The 26046-nt window shown below is 46.4% G+C and overlaps 1 protein-coding gene across 4 annotated transcripts; it reads left to right on the top strand.

Annotated features, from left to right (window-relative positions):
* Positions 1–25247, top strand: CTSO (cathepsin O). Of its 4 annotated transcripts, XM_055085777.1 has the most exons (9): positions 199–258; positions 6631–6727; positions 7532–7640; positions 8210–8349; positions 11201–11368; positions 12797–12918; positions 18449–18612; positions 19190–19282; positions 21179–21491. In XM_055085777.1, exons 2-9 carry the CDS (start codon positions 6704–6706, stop codon positions 21211–21213), a joined length of 855 nt encoding a protein of 284 aa, XP_054941752.1. In that variant the 5' UTR covers positions 199–258; positions 6631–6703; the 3' UTR covers positions 21214–21491. The 4 variants fall into 4 exon arrangements, with proteins under 4 accessions (XP_028347354.1, XP_028347353.1, XP_028347352.1 ...); XM_028491552.2 differs by lacking the exons at positions 6631–6727; positions 21179–21491 and adding an exon at positions 23749–25247 and having other exon boundaries at positions 139–258; XM_028491551.2 differs by lacking the exon at positions 6631–6727 and having other exon boundaries at positions 139–258.
* Positions 25248–26046: the final 799 nt, after the last annotated feature.

The following is a 26046-nucleotide window of genomic DNA, read 5'->3' as shown; positions in this document are numbered from 1 at the left end:
GGCGCGAAGCCGCGGATCGCAGCCGCCGGACGCCCACTTCCGGGCGGCGGGGGAGAAGGGGCGTCACCGTCTCAGCCCCGCGCCCCGCCCGCGGCTCAATCCCCGTACCCGCCGGCGGCGGGAGCCCGCGACCGGCAGCGCGGAGCGCGCGCGATGGAGCTGCGGCGCCTCTGGCTGCTCTGCTGCTGCTGCTGCGGCTGCTGCCCCGGCGCCGCCCCGGCCCCGCCGAGTGGCCGCGACCCGCCCGCCGCCTTCCGGGTACCGCGCTCCCCGGGGGCCCTTCCCGCCTGCCTGTCCCGGGAGGGGGAGGGGGACCTGAGCGCAGCCCCGGGTCCCCTGGGCTTCCTGTCCCGGGAGGGGGAGGGGGACCTGAGCTCACCCCCGGGTCCCCTGGGCTTCCTGTCCCGGGAGGGGGAGGGGGACCTGAGCGCAGCCCCGGGTCCCCTGGGCTTCCTGTCCCGGGAGGGGTAGGGGGACCTGAGCTCACCCCCGGGTCCCCTGGGCTTCCTGTTCCGGGAGGGGTACGGGGACCTGAGCGCAGCCCCGGGTCCCCTGGGCTTCCTGTCCCAGGAGGGGGTGGGGGACCTGAGCTCACCCTCGGGGTCCCCTGCGCTTCCCGTCCCGGGAACGGGGGAGGGGGACCTGAGCGCAGCCCCGGGTCCCCTGGGCTTCCTGTCCCAGGAGGGGGAGCGGGACCTGAGCTCACCCCCGGGGTCCCCTGGGCTTCCTGTCCCGGGAACGGGGGAGGGGGACCTGAGCTCACCCCCGGGTCCCCTGGGCTTCCTGTTCCGGGAGGGGGTGGGGGACCTGAGCGCAGCCCCGGGTCCCCTGGGCTTCCTGTTCCGGGAGGGGGAGGGGGCCTGAGCTCACCCCCGGGGTTCCCTGCGCTTCCCGTCCCGGGAGGGGGACCTGAGCTCACCCCCGGGGTCCCCTGGGCTTCCTGTCCCGGGAACGGGGGAGGGGGACCTGGGCTCACCCCCGGGTCCCCTGGGCTTCCTGGTCCGGGAGGGGGTGGGGGACCTGAGCTCACCCCCGGGTCCCCTGGGCTTCCTGTCCCGGGAGGGGGAGGGGGACCTGAGCGCAGCCTGAGCGCACCCCCGGGGTCCCCTGGGCTTCCTGTCCCGGGAGGGGGAGGGGGACCTGAGCTCACCCCCGGCGTCCCCTGGGCTTCCTGTCCCGGGAGGGGGACCTGAGCTCACCCCCGGGTCCCCTGGGCTTTCTGTCCCGGGACAGAGGGGCCACCGGAGCGCCACCCCCGGGGTCGCCTGTGCGCAGTCCGGTCACGCGCCTGCGTTCCAGAGCTGGCCTGACACGCGCGAGCCTCTCTCTCTGTCCCTGGTGTCTGGGTGTCGCTCTCCCCCAGGCCGTGCTGACCCACAGAGGGGTCCTCAGGAAAGATGTGCAGCTGCGGGTGACCACTGGCTACGTCCCAGGTGGTCCTGATTGGAAGGCCCACCCCCTTTTGGAGCCCCCGGGCGTCCTCGCCGCCTTCCCAAACTGTGCATTTCAGGGATGGGAACCAGAAGTAGGTGGAGAAACCTGCCCATCTTCCGGAGGGGAAGATGGCCACCTCCTTCTGAAATCGGAATTTTACCCGCCCAGAGCCAGCCTTCAGCAAGCTCAGGGAATCCTGCCGGATTATGCTTTTCCTGAAGCCGGGCCCCTTGGACTAGCGCACACCCTGCAAGTTCCCCTGACTTGGTGGAGACTGATGTAGAGAAGGGGGAAGCATTTCATTTCCTTTTCAGATTATTTTGGAAAGGCTTGGTAATCTCAGGTGCACCCCAGCATTAAAACTCAGGGACACACCAGTCAGCTCGATATAAATAAGGTTTTTCCTGAAACCAAGCAAGCTGCAGGAGGTAGTGATTTAGAGTTGGCCTCGCTGTGTTCTATTCAATATATATCCGATACTGTGTAATATGTTTTAAATCATGAGAGGTCATTATCATTTTTTACGTTGTTATCAAAGAAAATTCCTTCTTAATCAAAAGCAAGTATGAAATCAGTAATCTTGCTGCTTAGTGGAATTGAATTGATTATTTTCCTGGTGTTTTCTTGAGCTTTCTCGTGGGATTCGGTAGCCGTGCTCTCGACTTCTCCAGCTCGTTTCCCTGGACCTCCGGTGCTTAGGAAGTGCCAGCCTTGCCTGATTCTGTGCATTCTTGGTTTTTGCCCAAACCAAGATGTGTATTTTTTTCTTTACATCTTTATTGGAGTATAATTGCTTTACAATGGTGTGTTAGTTTCTGCTTTACAACAAAGTGAATCAGTTATACACATACATATGTTCCCATATCTCTTCACTCTTGCGTCTCCCTCCCCCCCTCCCTATCCCACCCCTCTAGGTGGTCACAAAGCACCGAGCTGATCTCCCTGTGCTATGCGGCTGCTTCCCACTAGCTATCCACCCTACGTTTGGTAGTGTATATATGTCCATGCCACTCTCTCACTTCGTCACAGCTTACCCTTCCCTCTCCCCATATCCTCAAGTCCATGCTCTAGTAGGTCTGTGTTTTATTCCCGTACATTTTTTTTTCTTAGATTCCATATATATGTGTTAGCATATGGTATTTGTTTTTCTCCTTCTGACTTACTTCACTGTATGACAGACTCCAGGTCCATCCACCTCACTACAAATAACTCAATTTCGTTTCTTTTTATGGCTGAGTAATATTCCATTGTATATATGTGCCACATCTTCTTTATCCATCAAGATGCGTATTTTTATCGCCAATTTATTTCTCTAGCTTTCAAAACCAGAAGCACTGGTATAATCGCTTAAGATCAAAGTTTTTGTCCTGTATTCCACACCTTAGGGGGAAAACAGGCAACCCCACCCATACCGCTAATGTATTCATTGACTGAAGAAATAAAAGCACTGCCGTACTTCTCAAAAATAAAAAAAATTGAGGAAGTCACAAGGAGGCCAGAGTAATGAATATGTATTTTAAGCCTATGTTATTTATATAATTTATAAATATATATGTATTCACTCATATTGTATAGTTACTCATACTAGAGGCCATACCCAGGAGATGATGTCTAGAAAATACAGCTCCTCTCGGGTTCTGCAAGAGTGCATGCCCGGAGATAGACAGTTGTAAGCAGACAAGGGCAGAGTGCGGAAGATTCTCAGTAAGTTTAAAAACCTTGAGCTGAGAAAGCCTGAAGGATGTTCAAAGCAATTGCTCCCAGTGGGAGTTTAGTTCTTGAGATGGGGGCCCAGAAGGGAGAGCAACGAGGGCTTCTGTCCACACTTGCTGGAAACCGTGTTTGAATCTAGACAGCTGTTTGGACCTGGGGCAGAGCTGGACGTGAGCGGATAGAAAGGGCCTTGCTTGCTGGGTACCCACAAGCATTGGGAAGCGCCCCTCTGGCCTGGCAAGATGGATTAAAATGTGTTGTAACTGACACTCAGTATAACTCTGCAAAGCTTTATCTCTTTAAAATTATGTCAAATTAGGAGTTGGTTAAAAGTTGAGATTCTCTGTTTACCCATCGGGGTAAATTATGTACAGAGTCTAGAAAATTCCCTGGCTCCATAATCAACTTAAAACGAAAAAGAAAGTTTAAATATTAAAATAGAGTTATAAAGTGCTCTGTGTTGTGCTAGGGAGAATGGAGAGGTTTTAGGGTGAAAAGTGGACAAATACTGAGGACCAGGAGCTGTAGTCTTTGGATCTTGGTATCTTATTTAGGGAGAGCAAAGAGGTGTCCTCTTGTTTGCAAATGCATTGATGACTGACTAGTGGCTGCCCAAAACACAGTGGAAAGGTATTCAGGGAACTGCTGTAACCGTTAGAGAAAGGATCTGATTGATTAGTAATGTTTTTCACCGTCATGGGTTCATGGTGAAAGGTTTTGTCATCCCTGCCTTACGGGGTTTCCTAAGTTCCCCGGGAATATTCCTTGAGCAGAAGTCAGGTGGCACCTGTGATACTTGTCCACAAACCGACACTTCGTTATTGTTGGGTGAAGACCAGGCTCCTCCTGTGATGATTATGGGATGCCTCACAGGATAAGTGACTGGGGAGGGGGGGACAGCAGCCGCCCCTCTGCCCTTTCACTCCTTAGAAGCTTCTGGGGCTCAGGAGCCCCTGCCGTTGAGTTCAGCCTGTTCTTTGTGCTACAGCCCAGGTGTGGACTGACATTTGCTGAGGCTCCCTGTCTGACCACAGAGCAGCTGGTCTTCTGACCCCTGTGGGAGACCACAGACCCAATAAGGGAACCAGTAAAAGTTGTGTGTTCTCACCTCACAATAGTATTTGTATGCCAATGCACATGTGATTTTGCTTAAAATTTCAGAAGCTCCACCTTAAAAATTCTTGCCTCGATGATTACATGCTCTGTTTTTAAAAAATAAAATGATGTGTACTTTGAGGCATGTTTGATTATGTATAAATAGAAGGTCATTTTACAATGAATGATCCTAATGAATGAACCACACATGTTTGCCGTGAACAGCCCCTGAAGATCTGGGTTATTTCCTCCAAATAAACTTTATCCAGAATGCTTTAAACCGCAGTTTCTATCAGAAACATTCAGAGGTGAAATTGATGTAAGACACGGTGGTTCAGGTGGCAATTTCTAATGGCCCTAGCTTCATGCATACGCTGCTAAAATGAAAATATATCAGAGACTTGAAATCTTGGGTCAGAATTGATTCAGTCATTCGTTCATCTGTCCATCCGTTTATCCAGTACTTTAACATCTACTATGTATATAACAAGATAGTCTAGGTTTTCTGACTAATTCAGTAGGGAATAAGACACAAATGGATTCTGTTCGAAGTTGGCCTCTGATTGAAATAGGCATTTCATAGATTCTCTCCATCAGGTTGAAGAAGTTTTTCGTTCACTGCTGAGAGTTTTTATCATGAAAGGATTATGAATTGTTAGGTGCTTTTTCTGCGTCTATTGAAAATACCATATAGTTTTCCTTCCTCTTTCATTCCGTTAATATGGTGTATTATGTTGACTGATTTTCAGATGTTAAACCAACGTAGTCCTTTTTAATGGCCCTCACTTGGTCATGATGTATTGTCTTTCTTATAAATTGTTGAATTTGATTTGCTAATATTTTCTTAATGATTTTACATCTATAGTCATGAGGGCTATTGGTGTGTTATTTCTCTTTCTTTGAGATGATTTTGTCTGGTTTTGGGATCAAGGTTATACTGGCCTTATAAAATCAGTTGCAAAGAGTTCCCTTCGCCTTTGTTTTCTCAAAGAATGTGCGTACAATTGGTATTGGTATTGGTATTTCTTTTTTAATTGTATAGAATTCACCAATGAAGCCATCTCGGCCTGGAGTTTTCTTTGTGGAGTAATTTTCAGTTAGGAATTTAATGCCTTTACTTGATGAAAAGCTGTTCAAGTTTTCTGTTTCTCTTGTATCCAGATTTGGTAATGTGTGTCTTCCAAAGAGTTTGTCCGTTTCACATAGGTTGTCAAACTTATTGGCCTCAAGTGGCCAGAATATGATTCTTCTAGTGCCTGAAGCGTCTGTAGTGGCCCTTGTTTCGTTCCTGATATTGGTGATTTGTGTGTCTTCTCTTTCTTTCTTTTCTCTATCCCAGGAGTCAGGACTGAGAGTGGAAGTCGGGGAGGGTCAGGGAGAGTGTCTGCAGCATCTCTGCGCTGCGAGAAGGGGTGAGGGCGGGGTACCCTAGACGCCCCGCAGGCCAGGGGAGGGTGGGAGGCCGTGGGGACACACAGATCCCAAGCCAGCCTTCAGTGGAGGCCCTTCCCCAATAGGCCGGCCGAGTGCTTAGGCCTGGCCTGGGTGCGGGCTGCAGCGGGCTGTCCTGTACATCCGTAAAGGTCCTCCCTTCTCAGGCCTTCCCTCATCCCTCCGGCTCGCAACCGTGGCCAGTAGATGCTTACAGGACGAAGGAAGCCGCTGAACTCAGCAGTTTGCGGTCGCTGGCTTAGATTTGTCACACGGCCTCTACTCACACTTGCTTTGCATTTCAGTTCTGTTTATAGATTTTTACATCTCCTTTCCAAATTATAGTCAAAGCCTTGCTTCATCAAGATTATCTTTAAATGTCTAAAACTCAATACCTGTTGATCATTTCATCGATTAACAATCCTTCCAGGCGCGCTCAACAAGGAAAAAATAAGATTATGATAAGTCCCAGGAATAATTTGCTTGAAAACAAACAGCTTCTGCCATTTGCAGCAATGTGGATGGACCTAGAGATGATCATACTGGGTGAAATAAAGTCAGAGAGAGAAAGACATACTGTATGATATCGCTTGTATGTGGAATCTAAAGCAATGATGCAAATGAACTTACTTACAAAACAGAAATAGACCCACAGACAGAGAAAACAAGCTTATGGTCACCAAAGGGGAAAGCGGGGGAAGGGATACATTAGGAGTTTGGGATAAACACGTACACACTACTGTGTATAAAAGAGATAACCAACAAGGACCTACTGTATAGCACAGAGAACTGTACTCAATATCTTTTAATAACCTATAATGGAAAAGAATCTGAAAAAGGATATACATACATAAAAAAAAAGCAGCTTAGCACTCTCAAGGGCATGACATATATAAAATGTAATTATGCATATATTCAACAACAAATAATATTAATTAAGCGTCTGTTGTGTGCCAGGTGTGTGCTCGGTGAGGGGAACTCAGTAGCGAATAAGACAGACCAGCCTGGCCCTCATTTTGCTTAGAGGTTTATGGGACAGACACGCAATAAACACGTAAGTGCAGCAAGCAAGTACAGAATAGCTAGAGCTGGAAACTTAACCAAATGGTAGTCTCCTGAAGTTGTATTTATCCCACACAGTTGGTTAGAAGTAGGAAATTGAGGCATGTTCATACAAAAGACAAGCCTAAGATTATTATCACAAAACTGAAAGCTGAGGAATCTGTAAACAATGGTCTGATTTTCCCTTTGGAAGGACAAACCAGGCGATCTTCCTGGGACATTTCCAGGATTGCATCTCTTTCCCAAAGCCTTTTTCCCCAAAATGAAGCAGAGACCTCTATAAAGCTCAAGGAGAATCAGATTTACTGATTCATTAGTTACTTACTACTTTTTTCATGCTTCTTTAGTTGTGCTGGGAAATACGAAGATAAAGAAGACAGTCTTCCCAGATTCATAGTTGTTGGATCACATGAGTACTCTTTGGCGACAATTCCCACTAGTGTCTAGTGTTTATTTGCAATTTATTTTATTTTTTCCACTATGTTAAATAAACATATATTTAGTGCTTTCAACATGCTTAGTAAAGAGGAATTATAAATGGTTATCCATTTATAATTCCTGGGAAATTCCTTTCCCAGCTTCAAAAGTTACTCCTGAAATCAGATAATATTTTTAATACAAAACCTTTATAAAACTAATCTGATTATCTTAGATGACCTTCCATTGTGATCTGCAGGAAATAAATCAAGCTTTAACTTTTGCATCTGAAAGCTATCTCCAAGTAAGTTATATGCAGATTGCTCTGGAAAGTTAACATGGGTGATATAAATGAGTGTGTTTTTTTTTTTCCTTTTAGGAAAGTCTTAATAGACATCGATACTTGAATTCTTTATTTCCTGGTGAAAACTCCACTGCCTTCTATGGAATAAATCAGTTTTCTTATTTGTTCCCTGAAGAGTTTAAAGGTATGGTGCGATGGGGCTATTAGTTGATTCGTTTCCTGACTTTAACTTGTTTCCTTAACTTTTGAGAATTGTTCAATTGTGAAGCTAGTAAATTGAGTAATACTTAATATTTATTAAATGCTTAATAAGTGTCAAGCATGTACCTGGTGCTGACAGTTAGAAAAATAAATCCAGGGTCACTCTCTTCTAATTATTGCTTAAGAACTAAATACCGTAAATATAGACATTTCCACGTGGTTCTGAGGGCTCATACCTCATCTCTCCTCCAGTTTTCTGTGCTGTTTCTATTCAAGATACCCATGGTTCCATGGGTTGTGATAAAACAAATGATGTCAATTATACTCATTTTTTTTTGACCTGCTTCTATCAAACACGTCATTTTATACGACAGCCCCGGCCCTGTCGGAGGGTTTCTCCTCTTTGTAGCTTTCGGCTAATCCATTTCATGTATGGAAAAGCACAAAAGGCAGACTTTATCAGAAACTCCACTGTTTCTGTTGAAACTTCCCTCCAAAAGGAATCCCTATAGTGTAATGTCGGTTGCCTTTTCTTTTCATGTGTATCCTCAGCTATGTATTTAAGAAGCAGGCCTTCCAGTTTTCCCCGGTTTCTGGCAGACGCGCACACATCCATCTCCAACGTGTCTTTGCCGTTAAGATTTGACTGGAGGGACAAGCACGTCGTCACCCCAGTGAGGAACCAGCAGGCGGTACGTTTGTTTTCTTTTCCTTTTTAATCAGCCTCTGAGTCACTCTTGAGGTCAAGTCCGATCAAACTTGTAAAGGAGCCATCACTGCTGTAGGTGAAAGCACACCCCAGTCATCAAAAACTGGCAAGGCCAGGAGAACCCCTGGTGGGGGAGAGGGATGTGAGGCCGGGCTCTCACTCCGGAGGTGAGCTCTGTGGGCGCCCCTCCCTGGCTGCCCCGCCCCCTTGTCACGGGCCCCAGGCCTCTGCAGAACAGCGGGTGGAAGGCTGGAGGAGGTGAACTTGACCACTGACGCCTGAGCTGTTCAAACGGGAAACGACGTGACATCAGGCACTGGCCCCCCGCGCGCCCTGGCCTCTTGGCTTCATCCCCTGAGCTCCCTCAGAAACCCTACCTCCATCCCCACCCCTGCAGGATCGCACACTTTGTACCTGTGATCCTTCAAAATGCAGTCAGTTCTGCTGGGATGTGACATAGACGTTCCTAGAAATCACCAACTCTGCAAAATCAGGCAGTGAAAATGAGGGATTATAGAAGAAATGAGGTTAGGACTCGGCGCTAAAAACTTCGTGACACACTAAAAAAAGACAGGGAAGTAGTAAAAGTGGCAGTGCGGTTTTACATGTGTTAAATGATAAAGAAGTGTGTAAGTCCTGCAGGAAATGCAACCATTTACCACCCTGCGATATCACTTATGTGTGGAATCTAAAATATGACACAAATGAGCTTATCTGTGAAACAGAAACAGACTCACAGACACAGAGAACAGCCTTGTGGTTGCGCAGGGGGAGGGCATGGGGGAGGGACGGAGTGGGAGTTCGGGGTCAGCAGATACGGACTGGCGCACACATAGGATGGATAAACAACGAGGTCCTACTGTACGGCACAGGGAACTATACTCAATGTCCTGTGATCAACCATCACGGAAAAGAAAATGAAAAAGAATACACATCTGTGTAACTGAGTCATTTGCTGCACAGCAGAAATTAACACATCATTGTAAGTCAACTGTACTCAATAAAAACAAACGTAAAAAATGCAGCCATTTGCGTTGCAGAAGTCCTGAGCGTGCCTGTAAGATCACCTGGAATCAGAGGGAAAGCGGGACCCCAGATGTGGGCAGGCGCGCTCATTCCCGAGGCGAGCCATCTCTCTGGCAGACGTTGGAGGGCAGGTGCGCTCGCCCTGCACCCCCGCTGGGCACGGGCATGTCCGCTGACCTGGGAGACTTGGTCCCCGACCCCAGGGATGCGGCCCAGGTTGTCTGCAGTAGAAACCTCAATGGGTCACTCCGTCTCCTCTCGTAAGACCAGCGCTTTGGACCCAACAGTTCCCCGGTCACCACCTAGTTAGGATGATCCTTTTTGCTTTCTCAGATTCTGTATTTATTGTTGTGGGTTAAATTTTACCACCAAATCATTTGCTTTATTTTTGGATTCGTAATGAAGGGTGATGTAGTCTGAAACCCAGTCCATCCAGAGTGTGCTTACGTTGTATTAAAGGGGAACTTTTAATTAGGAATCTTCTTACTGGAGGAAAGACGTTTTGGAGCAGGGACTGTCCCCCTGGGGCGGTGGTAGGTGGGTAACCCAAGGTGACACGCATTTACAGTTCTCGGGGGTGGGCACCCTGCTGGAGTGTCCCTTAGTCAATGCCGTGGCCTGCCCCAGGCACTGAAGCCAGAGGTGTAAATAAGACCACGTTGAGGCCCGTAGATCGCTCAGAGCTTCCCTCCACCAAGACCGCCAGCCGTGCGTCCTTTCTTTGCCTGCAGGACCCGGTCCCGGGATTAAGACGGTTCCGCCCAGTTTCAGATCCCACTCTCTGCCTTTCCTGCAGTTCTCCCTTCTTGTACGAAATTCTTGATCCTTTCCCTCCACCTCCTCCCTCTCTTGTAGGACCAGCCCTTTAATTCTTTTGCTCTAGTTTGTCCAGTGAGAGGAAGTTAAGAGACCCAGACTCAGGAGGAGTGTCAGCCAGTATCTCAGTGAGGAACGAGCAGTGTGGGTCTCCGTCATTGGGACATCTCCTGTGTGTTCATAGCTCTGATGGGCTGAAAAGTCATTCGCCCAGTTCCTGAGTCCGTCTGTGAAAGGGACCAGCGTAGGCACGTGCATCCTGCCCCCTGCCTTCTAGCCGGGGGAGGTGGACGGCCGAGCAGAGGGTTGGAAGAACCGGGTGGGCGTTGGTACACACCTGAGAGACAAGCCACCTGTTCAGTGAACTGCCTCGTTTTTTAATTTCTTTTTTTATGTATTTTACTGAAGTGTAGTTGATTTACAATGTTGTGTTAATTTCTGCTGTACAGCCAAGTAACTTACTTATACATATATATGTATATTCTTTTTCATATGCTTTTCCACGATGGTTTATCACGGGATGTTGAATATAGTTCCCTGTGCTCTACGGGAGGACCTTGTTGTTTATCCATCCTATACATACTAGCTTGCATCTGCTAATCCCAAACTCCCAATCCTTCCCTCCCCCACCCCCGCCCCCTTGGCAGCCACAAGTCTGCTCTCTCTGTCTGTGCAGACTTGTTTCGTAAAAAGACCATCAGTTCAAGTGTTTTCCCAGTCTCTAAAATTCACTTTTATTTTGCATCGTCTAAACCTGCAATAGTGATACTACCAATTTACCTTTAATGAATAACTAGATTTTGATGCTTACAAGGGAATTGTGGGTGTCGTTTCTTTTCTTCAGTTAGAAAGTCGACGGGATCGGCGTTTATATTCTGTGGGCCTCCAGACTGTGCTCGCTTGGTTTGATCATCTGAGATATTAGAGATGTTGGCAGACTTGACTTGCACGTTATTTGATAGTAAGTACCGTCCTGTTTCTGTTCCTGGCAGTGCGGCGGATGCTGGGCCTTCACCGTGGTAGGAGCAGTGGAGTCCGCGTGCGCCATAAAAGGGCAGCCTTTGGAGGCGCTGAGTGTCCAGCAGGTCATAGACTGTTCATACAACAACTACGGCTGCCACGGAGGGTCCCCGCTCAACGCTTTGAACTGGCTCAATAAGGTGACTAGGTCCGCAGCCTTTTAAGCTGCTTGTTGAATGTGCGTTCAGAATTCAGACACTGTCCTCTCATTCACTAAATAATGTTTTCAAGGTCGGAAATGTAGCGAACCAGAGCTTGAATTAATCAGAAGACTTCCCAATGTGACCGTGTCCGGAAATAGAGTCTTTAGGAGGCTCTGGAGGTTAAATGAGGTCATAAGGTTGGACCCTAACCCCATCGGACTGTGACCTCATCGGAAGAGGAGGAAGAGAACAAGAGTTCTGTCTGCCCTGTGAGGACACGGTGAGAAGGTGGCCGTCTGCACCGCAAGGAGAGAGCTCTCCCCAGACGCTGACCCTGCCGGCACCTGGGCCGTGGACTTCCAGTGTCCAGAACCGTGTGAAAATCAGTTTCAGTTTTCTAAGCCAAAAAAAAAAAAGAATCGTTTCTGGGCAGGTCAGCCATCAATAGAGAAACCAAAGTGGGAAAAATCTTACCTGCAGTCGGTGTTCAGAAAAATATTTATGTTTATTTCCTCACACTACTTAACAGACGCTTTTTTTTTGCAGATGTGCGTCACATGACTCCCAAAGCTGAGAACGTATTCATTTCCGTAGACTTTCTGAGTGTTCCGGTTTACAGGGGATGAGCGGTCAGCTGACCGGCTGCTCTCTGTAGGCGCCGGGCTGAGCCCGTGTTGCATGTCAGTAGCTGGCACGGGGCTGCGCCCTGCCGCTCTCCCTCCGGAGGCTTCCCCAGCACGTACACACCCTCTGACGCTGCCCTAGGTCCAGCAGCAGTGGTGTGAAGCCAGCGAGGAGGTGTTGTGAAAGGTTGTCGCGACGGCGCTCCCCAAGCTCCGGGGGCCCCTCTTACTCATTTGCTGTGTTTTGAGTCACGGCACACCGATGCTCTGCACACGTTATGGGCGGCAGTAGGTAGAGCGTGTGCCCGCGCTCGCGTCAGCCCCGCTCTCCGAAGGGGAGGGTTTGCTCCCGACAGCTGTACGGTGTGTGGCATTTGCCAGGTGAATGGCAGCGAGGGAAGTGGACGGAAGGACGCTTGTGAGCACAGGCCGGGACCACTGCCCGCCGGAGAGCCTCGACAGCTTGGCAACCCAGAGCCAGAGCCGTGCAAGGAGAGTGGTTTACACGCCTGTACCCTCGGGAGAAGGAGGGCCAGACTTTATCAGCAGATCACCGGAGGGCCCAGGAAAAGGAATACAGGAAATACAGGAGCCAAAGACAAAGAAAGACATTGAGTTTAATTACCTAGGATGTCCTTACAAAACACCCAAAGCGTTAATTTAAGATTTTCATAACAAAGAATACCCACACGATGAAGGTGTGGCCAAGGCTAATCTTATTTTGACACGTGGTAATAAGTTCTATTTGATTTCTAACACAGCCGTGTGACCGAAATAATTTTGGGTGCGCATTTTCTTTTAGATGCAAGTGAAGCTGGTGAGAGATTCAGAATACCCGTTTAAAGCCCAGAATGGCCTGTGCCGTTACTTTTCTGACTCACATTCTGGATTTTCAATCAAAGGTTATTCTGCCTATGACTTCCGGTAAGTGTCTCCTTCTGTTGTGGTTTCCTCTGTATCTCTTAATTTATTATCTGTTGACTATTTGGAATTAATAAGTTGCTTGACAGCATCACTGCCTACTCTTAATTGTTTTAAAATGGACTCTTTACTGAAAATTGGTAATCAGCGTGGAGGTCTACGTACGTTGTTTCTTAAATACGATCTACTTTCTCCCACGTCATTACAAATAGAAACAACACACTTAAATTAACACATTTAAATCCAGTTTAAAGTATAATTGACACTCACCACCTTTCACCGAGTTTAAGCGTCACACTTACCTTTAGCGTATTTCAGTCTTACTCATGAATCAGTAAGAGATTGCTCGGAGTAGCCTCCAGCTAGTGTCAAGCAGTCTACTTACCAAGAAGCATTTTTGAACGCACTCTGTGTTCCTTGCATTTCTCAAGTGATCAGCTGTAAGAAAAACATGAAGTGAAGTTTTCATATTAGAGGCAAGTAGGCAGAGCATATGAAGAGCAGGGGACGTAGCACATCCTGTAGGCACGATGGGGAAGCGGGGGAAGAGGACTTGCTTTGGGACTGGAAGGGCACGGTGACTTTGGACAGATTCAGGAGAAAACACTCATTTAAAAATTCTTTAGAAACACATGGAAAACTCAGAGCCGGCTACAGAACCATTACGACCATTTGATGTAGTGCAAAATAGGTGCTCAGGGATGAGAAGGAGAGCCATGCAGCGCCGGGCTTCATTTTTTAAAAATATGAAGGGAGCTTCTCACAGCGTTTCGAAACAGAGAAAACAGAAAGATTAAAATCAATTCAGCTAAGGTGACAGATTGCCCTACTACTTAGTAACTATAAAAGGATCTCTGGGTCCAGATGGAGTCTCCCCATGGGATCTGAAAGAAATCACGGGCGGATCTGGATCCTTGAGCAAAGTGGAACCCGACTACGCCAGCATCCTTGCGTCCCAGGACGGCCGACCGACCGTCCCCGGTCCCGTCTGCGGGAGGGGTCTCACCCGGCGGCCTCAGGCCCTGAGGGAAGGATGCACGGAATCCAGGATAAACGGGCAGGGTCGCCGAGCACATCGGTCCCCACCTCCCTTGGGGGTGAAGTTCACGCACTTTCTAAACAAGCAAGTGCGTCTCTAAGCCGTCAGCTCCTGGAGAGTCTAAGGGAAGCGCCTGCACACGAAGGAGCTGCATCTTCAAAGTGTCATTAGAAAGGACTCGGGGCATCCCTTGTCATGAGTAGCAGATTGAAAAAGTTGGGAAGAAACAAAAGAATAATAGGCATTAGTCTGCGTCAGAGAGGGAGAGGGAGAGAATGCAAAGGTGACTGCTTGGGGCCTGAAGCAGGATTCCTCCAGCGCTTGGATTAGAAGGCAGAGGCCCTTGGTAAAATCCCTCACGTTACAGCGAACAGTTAACTCTGAGAACACAGCGCCAAGCTCACTGCGTTAGACTCTGCAAGAAGAACTTCCTTTGATTTATTCATTTATTCAGATATTTACTGAACCCTGTTTTAGGTTCTGGCAGTGAACAAAACAGACAAACATCCTGTCCCCAGGACTATATTTTAGCGAGAGAGACAAGAAATAAATGAAAGAAATAAAAGTATGCCTGGTCTGTTAGATGAAATAGCTTTAAAGAGAACAAAGCAGCAGCGAGGTGAAGAGGAAACATGGGAGGGGTGTACAGTCTCAGGACGGGAGCCCAGGGACAGGGTCCCTGAGGAGGTGACATTTGAGTGAAGACGTAACCCTGCAGGTACCTGGGGAAACAGTGCTCCCGGCAGAAGGAAGTGTACATGCAAAGGCCCTGGGGCAGAAATGGGTCTGGCATAGTTAAAGAGCAGTAAGGAAGCCAGTGTGACTGTCACGGAGAGAAGAACAAGACTGGCAAGTGATGAGGTGACAGAGGTCGTCAGTGATACCCTGAGCAGTGTTATAAGAATGGCCCCAGACCTGGTGGAGACTAAAGCCCCACAGGGTATATTGAAGGATGTTTCTGAGGTTATACAGGAGAGCATCACAGGGGACTCCGGGATTTTTGCCCTGAGAGACTGAAAGGATGGAGTTGCCATGAATAGAGCTGGGAAAGTCTGCGACAGAACAGAGAGCGTCAGATTTGTAGGAAGGGACCCCGGGAAGCGCCGGGAGGGGACTAGGGCGTGAGACAGAGCGGGGAGAGCCGTGTGTCCTCGGGACGCGAATTAGTCCTGAGGGTACCCCGGCCCTCAGTCCTACTGGGGGCCTCTGCGATGCAGGGCAGGGCGTGTGTGTCAGGGATGACGTCCCGCGCAGTTGGTGCACGCCACCTCCCAGGATGCGGTAGCTGAGGGCGCAGCGGGGGTAGCAGTGGGGCATGGGCTCGCTTTCCAGGCTCTTGAGGGGAGAAGGGCCTCAGGCAGGAGCTTCAGGGTCTCCTAGTGGGACCCTGGCTGCCCGGCCACACCGCAGGGTAAGGGCCGGAGGGCGTGGGACGGTCCCTAGGCGTCTGCTGTGACCCGGCGTTGGGCGAAGCCCCCGCACCGGGATGTTACCGCGTCCACAGGAGGACCTGAGCCGCAGGGCCCGGTTAGGGCCCGTGTCAGGCCAGCTCTGAAGCTCATGCTTTTTCCCCGACCTCTGATTTTTACGGTCATGCTCTCTTAGTTTTTGAGTAGTCTCAGACAGCATCAGCCCAGGGCACAGCTACCAGCCAAAAACGTCATAAAATCTTGTGGTGACTCTAAAAAGATCTAAAAGAGAAAACCACACTGTCATAAAAGCAAAATGATCGTTCGTGCTCAGGCTGCATTCTGCATTTTTGCTCATCAGACCTCAGGAGAAGCATTTCAGGAGTCAGACTAGGATATGAGCATGACTATTTAAATAAACAAAAGGGACAGATATCATATGATGTCACTTATATGGGGGTTCTAATAAATAATACGAAGGAACTTATTTGCAGAACAGAAACACTCACAAGACATAGAAAACAAACTTCTGGTTACCAGGGGACACAGGTGGCAGGGGGATAAATGAGGAGTTTGGGATTAACGTGCACACACGACTATATGTAAAATAACCGACAAGGACCTACTGTGTAGCACAGGGCACTCTGCTCAGTATTCTGTAATAACCTAAAAGGGAAAAGAATCTGAAAAAGAATGGGTACCTGTATATGTGTAACTGAATCACTTTGCTGTACACCTGAAACTAACACAACATTGTATCAACTACACTCCAATATAAAATAAAAATTTTTTTAATAAAATAAAATATTTATGGGTGAAACAAACAAACAAAAAGGGAAAGAACCTACTACATATACCAGGAGACTGAAAAACTAGGAGGCAGTATACCACACTGAATTCTAGGGAGGTTGAGGTGTAAACCTACGCACTTACCCAGGGTCTGTAACGGGTAAGACTCGCCTTAGTCACCAAATCTGGGTGACAGTAAAGATTAGGAGAATTCTTTAAAGACTGCAAGATTTGTATCTTACCGATCTGTAAAATTATTAGTAAGCTCATGGAACAAGATTTGATGATATGAGAGTAGTTCCGTATTGGGCTAACAATGGAAATAAAGGTACTGTTCGGAGCATATTTTAACTTGTTTCCAGCCCACGCTGCTCTGAAAGACAAGTGACCGCAGCTCTGGGGCTAAATGGAGCCTTTCCCCGCTGGTCTAGACCGTGGCGTGCACTCCTGTTTCCTATTTTCCAGCAGCTGTGAAACCTCCCTCGTCCTGCCTCGAGCAGAGTGATAACTAAATCGTTTCCATCACCCCGCAGTGCTCATTGCCCCGCGCGTTCTGCACAGCTGCTCTCCTCCCCATCCTTCTCCCTGCCTCACACCGTCCCTGTAAGGTGTCGTTGATGTCCTGTGTTTACTGTATAGCTTTGGTTACCTTTAAAAGGCGGAGGGACTTCCCTGGCGGTCCAGCGGTTAGGACTCCGCTTCCACTGCAGGGGGCACGGGTTCGAGCCCTGGTCCAGGAAGATCCCTCGGGCTGCACGGTGCAGCCAAAAAAATAAGTAAATAAATAAATGGAAAAAATAAAAGGTGGAGGCAGTCGTGTTCTGGTTAATACAGAGATTATCATATTTGTCGTGGTCAGATTACAAAACATTCCCCAAAATTGAATAAAATAAAATACACGTTATACACTAAAACCTGTGCTGAACAAAACTAATTTATTAGACAAGTGAGGGAGAGAGACAATGTTTATTGTAAACCTCGAGTATAATTTATGGGTTAGGCAGGCCACAGAGTCTGTAGCTATAATTGTATCCTTAGGCTGATTCTGAAGGTGGGTGCGGTGACGTGGCACACGGCTGGAATTTGAACTCAGCTCTGTGGAACCTCGAAGCCCATACCCTACCACGGTGCTTTCCCAGATTTCATAATTTTGCTTGTCTTAGGTCATCTTAATGAACACCAACTATTATTACAGTAGCAAAAATTAGAAATGCCTGCTTATAGATCTCCAAAACAGACCTTCACCTTAACAGGTAACATGAGTGAACGTTTAGAAGGAATGTGTCCTTTCTGTTGCAGTAAATCCCACTGTTATGCACTCATGTTTCCCCTCATCTGTGGACAGAAAATCCCCTTGATCGAAGCTGGCCTCCAGGTGGCATGATGAGGGCTTACTTACTCTTCCAGGGCACTAACCCACCATGCTTTGCTGCAGCAGTAAACTACCCAGAGCTATCTTAATGGCCTGGAATATCAGTAACCTTGTTTCAGTGTCCTGCACCCACAAAGCTGACCTTGAAAAATGCAAATTAATGGTTTAATCACGTACTTTTAAGACCCGTGAAGGCTGAATGCTGTGTAACATGAGACTTTATCAATACAAGGCCGTGTAGGAAGGCAGTCACTGCATCTCCACTGTCTTCCCAGTCCAGTCCTAGTTCTCCTGGCATCTTAGCATCTATCCTGCCCTATAACTACATTCACCACTTTTGCATAACCCTTCTCTGTAGTTTCTTTATTTGATGATCACTGACCTAAGTTGGCTGGTCTCTTGAGTCTTACCTGGTGTGGCAGAGACGACGCGTTATCGCCACACATCCAGGCTTTCCACGTTCCTTATTAAGAGAATCCCTATATTTTAGCGGGGTACTTTGACAGCCAGCTACAAAACTTCATTTCCCATCTTCCTTGAAGCTAGACTTGGCCATAGGACTGAGTTCTAGCCTATGAGACCCATGCGGATATGTGCAGAATATGTGATCACTTCTGGGATCTCAACAGGAATGTAGCACTTCCCCTTTCTACCTCCTGCTGTCTGAAATACGTGTTAAATGGCTGGGGCTCCAGCAGCCTTCTTGGACCATAAACTGACCTCAGGAGAATTCCTGGTATCCCGGTGTCCCACAGCCCTCCAGGACTTCCAGTCTTCCAGACTTCTTTTAGCCTCCATCGATTAGGGCTTGATAATTGCAACCAAACCTACTCCTACCCATATACAGATTAAATAGATCACTTTTATAAAATATTTTTACCTGAAAAACTAAACTTCTTAACCAAACATTTCCTCTTTTGGTAGTGACCAGGAAGACGAAATGGCAAAAGCACTGTTTACCTTGGGCCCTCTGATAGTGGTAGTAGATGCCGTGAGCTGGCAAGATTATCTGGGAGGCATCATACAGCATCATTGCTCTAGTGGAGAAGCAAATCACGCCGTTCTGGTAACCGGCTTTGATAAAACAGGTGAGTGCTGGTGAGATGTGACCAGTTGCTTTGCAGCTTGAACTCCAGCTTGACAAGTGATTGCCATCCTTTAAAATGCTGAAATTTGGTCCTATTATGTCTACGTCCTCATGAGCTTGACAACTTTTCACTAAACTTCCAGGTGTACACGCCCTGCGGGTCCCACTGTCAACCTGGTAGATGCCTTGTTGAAATGACACTAAATTCCTGGTCTAAATAATGGGCGTTCTCCATCTGGTATGTTTAGGGTAACTGCTGGGAAAGAGAAGTGGTTATTATTTCATCATCCTTATCTAACAATCCTTTTTTTTCTTTTTTTTCCTTTTTCTAATTCCCTGGAAAAGTATGTGTGTTGTCATTTTCTGCAGTAACCGCATTAAGTGAAATGAATTCAAACACATTTTCCGTCGATTGGCTGTGACGCTAGAAGTGCTCAAGTTTACTTGGCTGGTTTGTTAGCAGCTCATTACATTTTTTATCTTTGTCTTAGAGCCACTGTACTTTTCGAGAACTGAACTTCAAATAAACATTCTTTCACCACAGATATGTTCTCCAGGGTTTGTTTTATGTTTTTTAGGAAGTACCCCGTACTGGATCTTGAGGAACTCCTGGGGAACTTCCTGGGGCATAGACGGCTGTGTCCACGTAAAAATGGGAGGAAACATTTGTGGTGAGTCGTGAGTCGATATTCACAACTCCAGGCTAAATGTCAAGGCAGAGACTGTGAATAGATTAAAATTATAGCCCATCCAGTCCACAGTGTGCATCCAGGATACTTAGATCACTTTTACAGTAAGAATTGTCATCCGTTAACTAATTGATAAATATACAACAGTGTTTTTTAAAAAAGACACTATTGTACACATTCATGTTTTTAAAAGGAAGAGGGACTCTAGTAAAAACCAGTGTAATGAGCAAAACATTGTAAGACATGGCGATAATTTACCAAAGTTAACTACTTCCAAAACCAGGAAGAACTCCACTTAGGAGGCTAAGCTTTTTCAAAAATGCCTCCAATTCCAAAGTTACTTTTTATAATTGTATTACTTTCCATTATTTTATGTATTATAATACCTTCTCTAGGATCATCAAGAATCACTTTTTCTTTGTATCAAAATGAGTGCAAATCTGAATATTAGGGTTGTTTCTGATTTAGCATGCCCCTTGTCACCTACAAAATCCTAGCAAAAAATTCTACTCACTGGAATTGAGAGGCTTAAAAGAATGCCAAACATGCTCTTTTGTTGAATACCATTTTTTATTAATTAACAACAAACCGGATTAAAATAGCTATTTAAGTATGTTAAACGTATTCTAAAATCCATATTCAAATTCTGTTCTAAAACTTTTGATCTAGAAAATCAGCACATTTTCTGAATCAAGTTGGACCCAAACTATGCTGTGTATACAACTTTTTAAAAATTGTAGAACACCCCAGGTTGTGATATTTATGATAAAAGAGAGTTATGGAAAACTTTGAGAGCTTCTATTTTGATTCAGTCTAGCGACGACAGCTCAGTCGTTCCACAGAGCAGCATCCGTGTAGTTTAATAAATGGCCTGTTCAATCACCCCAGTAAAGAATTTTTCATAAATGATGTATTAACAAGAGTCAGCCTCACAGAAGCTTTTCAGCCAGAGTGCAAGCACCCCTGCCAGGCCTCTGCTTTCAGCTTCCCTGGGGCTCTGCAGATAAAGGGCTGCTGCCACTCCTGGAAGCCCTGCTGCCCCCACAGTTTATCCCCAGCTGCGGAGTGAGGGGCCTGCGTCTGGGCTGAGGGGCGGCTGCTTTCACAGCCCTGGCAGGGTTGCTGCAAGGACGTGATCCGGATGCTGGTTCAGCCTCACCTTGATTAGGACCCCGCATCCCCACCTCTTCCCAGCCCCCAGCTACAAAGGGTGAGTCGGGATCATCTTTCCCCTGTACCCATTTCCCAGTTTAAGTCTCCAAGGCCTGCCTGGTTCGTCATTATACAGGAATCCAGATCCTTTCTGAAAGGGAGTATTTCCTGAAAGTTAAATCCCTGAGATGATCCCATTACTCTTATGACCAGCTGCGGAAGGCGGTGGCCCCAAGAGATTTCAAAGACGCAGCTAATCACAGAGAAACCCAGTCTTCAGATAGGATGTTTAATCACTTCCGCCATGACATTGTGATCTGTGTCCTTTTGTGCTAAGAACGCAGAGCACGCTGGTGATTTATTGAAATGTTGAAGTTCAAATCTTAGAATTTAAATTTTCAAATTGTGTTTAAGATAATCCTATAAATTATCGTATTGCCTCTAAGCAATTGTATGAGTGCGATACAGATTTCAGATACATTCACCTGTTCAGTTCATAAGTCGTTTTGGGATTTTTAATAGTTTCTTGAAATAAAAATATTAGGTGTCTCTTCTGATATCTGTTTGAGGTTGCCGTGTCTATATGGACAGGTAGCTATCACCAGTGAGTGATTTTCTTAGTAGATACTAACTCTTTCCAAACCCAAATGAAAATTGTTTTAATTAGCCATTTAAAAGGCATATAAGGAGGAAATAGAGTAGTACTGATCGTTTCCTTTTTCTTAGGTATTGCAGAATCTGTCTCTGCTGTATTCGTGTGATATGTTCGCCAGATCAAGAGACAGATACAAAACTGAAGGCTCATGATGAGATGTGATACTTCATTCTTGGCATTTTCACCTTTAGGCTTTAGCAACTACCCACAAAAGACAGGTTCTAGGGCCTGGTCCTGTTGAAACTATTGATAAGTTGTAGAATGTTCTCTTCTTGGAGAGAGATGGACAAAGTCAGAAGGAAGAAAACCAGCACCATGGCCTGGGAGGAAGTCTGTGGAACCGTTTCCTACTGGGAGAAAGGTCAGATTAGGAGGTACTTCAGGTCTCTTGATCCCATTACTCTTATGACCAGCTGCGGAAGGCGGGTGGCCCCAAGAGATTTCAAAGACGCAGCTAATCACAGAGAAATCCAGTCTTCAGATAGGATGTTTAATCACTTCCGCCATGACATTGTGATCTGTGTCCTTTTGTGCTAAGAACGCAGAGCACGCTGGTGATTTATTGAAATGTTGAAGTTCAAATCTTAGAATTTAAATTTTCAAATTGTGTTTAAGATAATCCTATAAATTATCGTATTGCCTCTAAGCAACTGTATGAGTGCGATACAGATTTCAGATACATTCACCTGTTCAGTTCATAAGTCGTTTTGGGATTTTTAATAGTTTCTTGAAATAAAAATATTAGGTGTCTCTTCTGATATCTGTTTGAGGTTGCCGTGTCTATATGGACAGGTAGCTATCACCAGTGAGTGATTTTCTTAGTAGATACTAACTCTTTCCAAACCCAAATGAAAATTGTTTTAATTAGCCATTTAAAAGGCATATAAGGAGGAAATAGAGTAGTACTGATCGTTTCCTTTTTCTTAGGTATTGCAGAATCTGTCTCTGCTGTATTCGTGTGATATGTTCGCCAGATCAAGAGACAGATACAAAACTGAAGGCTCATGATGAGATGTGATACTTCATTCTTGGCATTTTCACCTTTAGGCTTTAGCAACTACCCACAAAAGACAGGTTCTAGGGCCTGGTCCTGTTGAAACTATTGATAAGTTGTAGAATGTTCTCTTCTTGGAGAGAGATGGACAAAGTCAGAAGGAAGAAAACCAGCACCATGGCCTGGGAGGAAGTCTGTGGAACCGTTTCCTACTGGGAGAAAGGTCAGATTAGGAGGTACTTCAGGTCTCTTCACTCTGAGAAGGCTATTATCTGGTTTGTTTGATTGTTGTTTCTGTTTGCCGTTTGTTCATTTTTAATGACGTATTTCCAGTAGGATTAAAGAGGTGATAAGAATTCCTTTTCCTTTATGGGATACAGTCACCAGCCCAAGCTGCCCTGCACACAAGAATAGCCAACCTAGAAGTAGGTGTGCCCCTCCCAGGTGCATTCCCAGCCCTCCAGGATGGAATTTCATAAGAATTTTGAAGGCCAGTTGCTCTCCCTCAGTACATGGGGCTCACCCATGACCTGCGCAGATCATGTAGAAAGAAGCAAAAAGACAAAGTTACTTTTTAAGGCAGACAGCCTGATCGAAAGAAACTAAATGACCAATATGGCAACCAAGTGATAGGAAAATCTCAAGGAGCCTTGCCTGGAAGACACATTATTTGGGGGTTTCACGGTCCGTAGGGTTCCAGTACATTTTATTTCCTCCTTTGTTCTTGCCGGACTGAAGAGCAGTGTGTCTTCTCACGTTCTCTCACTCTTTCTCTTACTCTTGGCCGTGAAACTTCTAAATCCTCCTGGTGGTGCGCCTTCCCTGGCGAAAGAGGTCTCATTGTTTACTTTCCATTTCAATTTGAGGGCCATTTATTTGGCTCCAATCGTCTCTAAGCCTTTATCAGCATCAGGACCTCACCTGTCTGTCCGCCCATCATTTGGACGCACCACCTCTTTCAAAGTTCAACCTCATTAATCTGGGGTATCAGCCAAAATGTGTTTCCCAGGCTCTGTTGTCCCAGTTTTCTGCTTATTTTTCCCAGACTCCCACCCTGACTACCTTTTTGTGCATCCCTTTCGCTTTCCACATGGTCCCTGGTCCTCGAGGTCCGTCTCCTCTTTTGCAGGGTCGTTATGCTTGGCCGTGAAGAGCCTCAGAGCATGAAAGCTTCTCTTCTGATTGAATATAAGTACAATCGTATTGTGTGAGTTAAATGACAAAATTGTATCAGGTACTTCGTATGTAGATATCTCTTCTCTCAAATTCATGGTCGCTGTCCAGCATAGACTATCTTAAAAGCAAAATTGTAGAGGTGGCAATAACCACTGAAAAAAATTGAGACATCCCATTTTTCCTCTCACGATTGGCCTTTATGTATCACCCTCCTTAAGAGAAGAAAATCGAAAACAAGACGCTATTTCTTTTCCTTACACCAACCAGAAGCAATTTCAAAAGAGTATGTGTTGACTCAGGTGTAGAAATGACAAATTGATATTCTATTTGATTAATATTCTAAATATCCAACTATGCCAAAAAGGAATTGTGTCTTGATGGTTCTAGTTTGTGTTAATGTACTAATTCCTGTAAAATATGAATGCTTTTCTGATACTCTTCTACAAAGATAAATATTCTTTTGAATTACAGAGTGATGAATACCTCTCGGCTCTTCTGGATTTTGATAACATTTATAATAAAACAACCTGTATCTGACTTTGGGTTAAGAAGACTCTGTCCATGTGTGTGGCTTACATTTTGTGAACACAGTGTTAATGTGGTTTACATTCACACAAGAGTTTTCTCAGCTCCAAATCCATATATTTAATTTTTGGTTTTCTCCATAGACATCTTAACTTCAATGTCGGCACACTCTCTCCTTCCCCTCCTCAAAACAACAAAATAACAGCAACGAAAAACCTAAAAAACAACAAACTCCCACACCGCCTAGAGTCTCTGTTTTGGGTAACAGCATAAGCACCATGTAATAACCCAGTCAATAAAACTGAGGGAAATCTTAGAGGTTCCATCAGGTCAGCTACACCTGAGGACCCATCACCTAATCACCCACCTGCTCTCCATTTCCTTTCTCCATCCTTCACTCGATGCATGTTCTTTAGCATCTGTGACCCCCACTGCTCAGGCGTCCACCCACCGGACCCCTTGTCCCTCAGTCTGGGGCTTCTCGAGTACGGCCCCCAGACCAGGAGCCACCTGAGGACTTGGAAACTGTTTCGTCAGCCCCCCAGGTGTTTGTGATGGACGGATTGATAATCCGTGTGTCCCCGGGGTTTACATTTCTAAAAGGCACCATTTTCATGTTACCCCTCTGTTTTAGCCCATTCAGGGGTTCCCAGTGCCTAAAAGATAACATACCAGCTTTCCTAAGTGAGCTTTTCCCAGAGACGCCCCTTCCTGCCTCCTCAGCCTCACCAACTGCTGTGGCACGTGGGCGTGTGCTGTGCTGCCGCCCTGACCAGTGCTGGACATTCGCCCGTGAGGCCGAGCGGAGAGCAATGAAATCTTCACGTAATAATTAGGAGTCATAATGAAAATAACCAAGATGTTCCTGGATGTGATTTCACTGGGATCTCAGAGTAAATACTAAATTAGCCTTACAGCGATTTCATGATTCATTTAAGAATTACTAAAAGTGGGTCTTAGGCACTAGAAGCAGGTTTAATGGGCAAGAGTACTAACTGGTATTATGAGTGGTTTCGACATTTACGTGAGGATTAGCGATACGTCACTTGAAAAAAACTACAACTATATAACCTAGTCACACCAAGAAACAGATAAAAATGACTAAATCAGATCATTTAGTCCATTAAAAGAATATGCCTTGACAAATAGCATTTATTCCAGGATTCCAAGGCATCTTGATGGACGGAACATCCAGTAACATACTTCTTCATTACTTCATGAGAAAAAGCAAAGATGGTAAGTATTTTATCCCCGATACATAGAGAGGAAACTGGGGATTAAACTGGTTGTTTGGACCAAAGTAGATAATTAATAGATGCATTTGATCTCAAACTTGCTGACTTATTTCAAAGGGAGTGTCACTGGCCACGTTACTTGTCTCTGGATTTTTCAACTTAACCACCTTCTGGTACCACGTACCTGTACCTGCACACACACACACACACACACACACACACACACACACACACACACACAGACACGCCACGCACGCGCCATGGAGGCAGAAGCAAGTGTATGTAATTAATGTAGAGACAAACTAGACAATATGATCCTTATAAGAAAATTGTAATTGAGACCAAAGAAGAGTTCACGTCCATCAGGAAGCTGCTGCTTGCCGTAGATAAGCACCCTAGGTCAAGTTGGCTGCACAGCCCAGATTTCTTTGATAATATTTTGTACTCCCCTCATAACAGGAATTTCACTAGGTATTGACAGACTGAGCTAGAAAAAGAAGAATGGAACTCCTGTGTGATCTAAACTCTTGGTCTAACCCATTTTATGCCAAATGAACCGGGGCATTGCTTCATCTGTGCACCTCTCCTTCCCCCTGGAAAGAACGCTCCCCGCCACCTCAGTTCTGCGGTGCGCTAGGGGGGGCCTCTGGCTGCCAGACACGTGCCTTGGGGCTGGGGGGAGTCCAGAGGTTCAGGAAGAGGGACACAGCCTGAGGATGGGGCCGGTGCCCACAGGGCAGAGCAAGGCCAGCGCCTACAGAGAAGGAGAGGTGAGACAGCGGTCCTCCAAGGTTTGGGGAACGGCGTTCTCCAGGAGCCGGATCCATCCCTGTGCCTCCAGGCGCCCCAAGCCTCTCTCACTTCTGGGAGCTCCAGGAGAAACTGCCCCATAAACCCCTGCAGGGACGTTTCCGATTCTGTCCTTGGTCACCAAGAGTCCTAACAAATACAATGTTTCCAAAACAGCATATGTCAAAAGACTAAATTTTATTTACTATTTACAAAACTT

The sequence above is a fragment of the Physeter macrocephalus genome, chromosome 7 (assembly GCF_002837175.3).
Source record: "Physeter macrocephalus isolate SW-GA chromosome 7, ASM283717v5, whole genome shotgun sequence".
Classification (NCBI taxonomy): domain Eukaryota; kingdom Metazoa; phylum Chordata; class Mammalia; order Artiodactyla; family Physeteridae; genus Physeter; species Physeter macrocephalus.
This window is presented reverse-complemented; position numbering and strand designations above follow the sequence as displayed.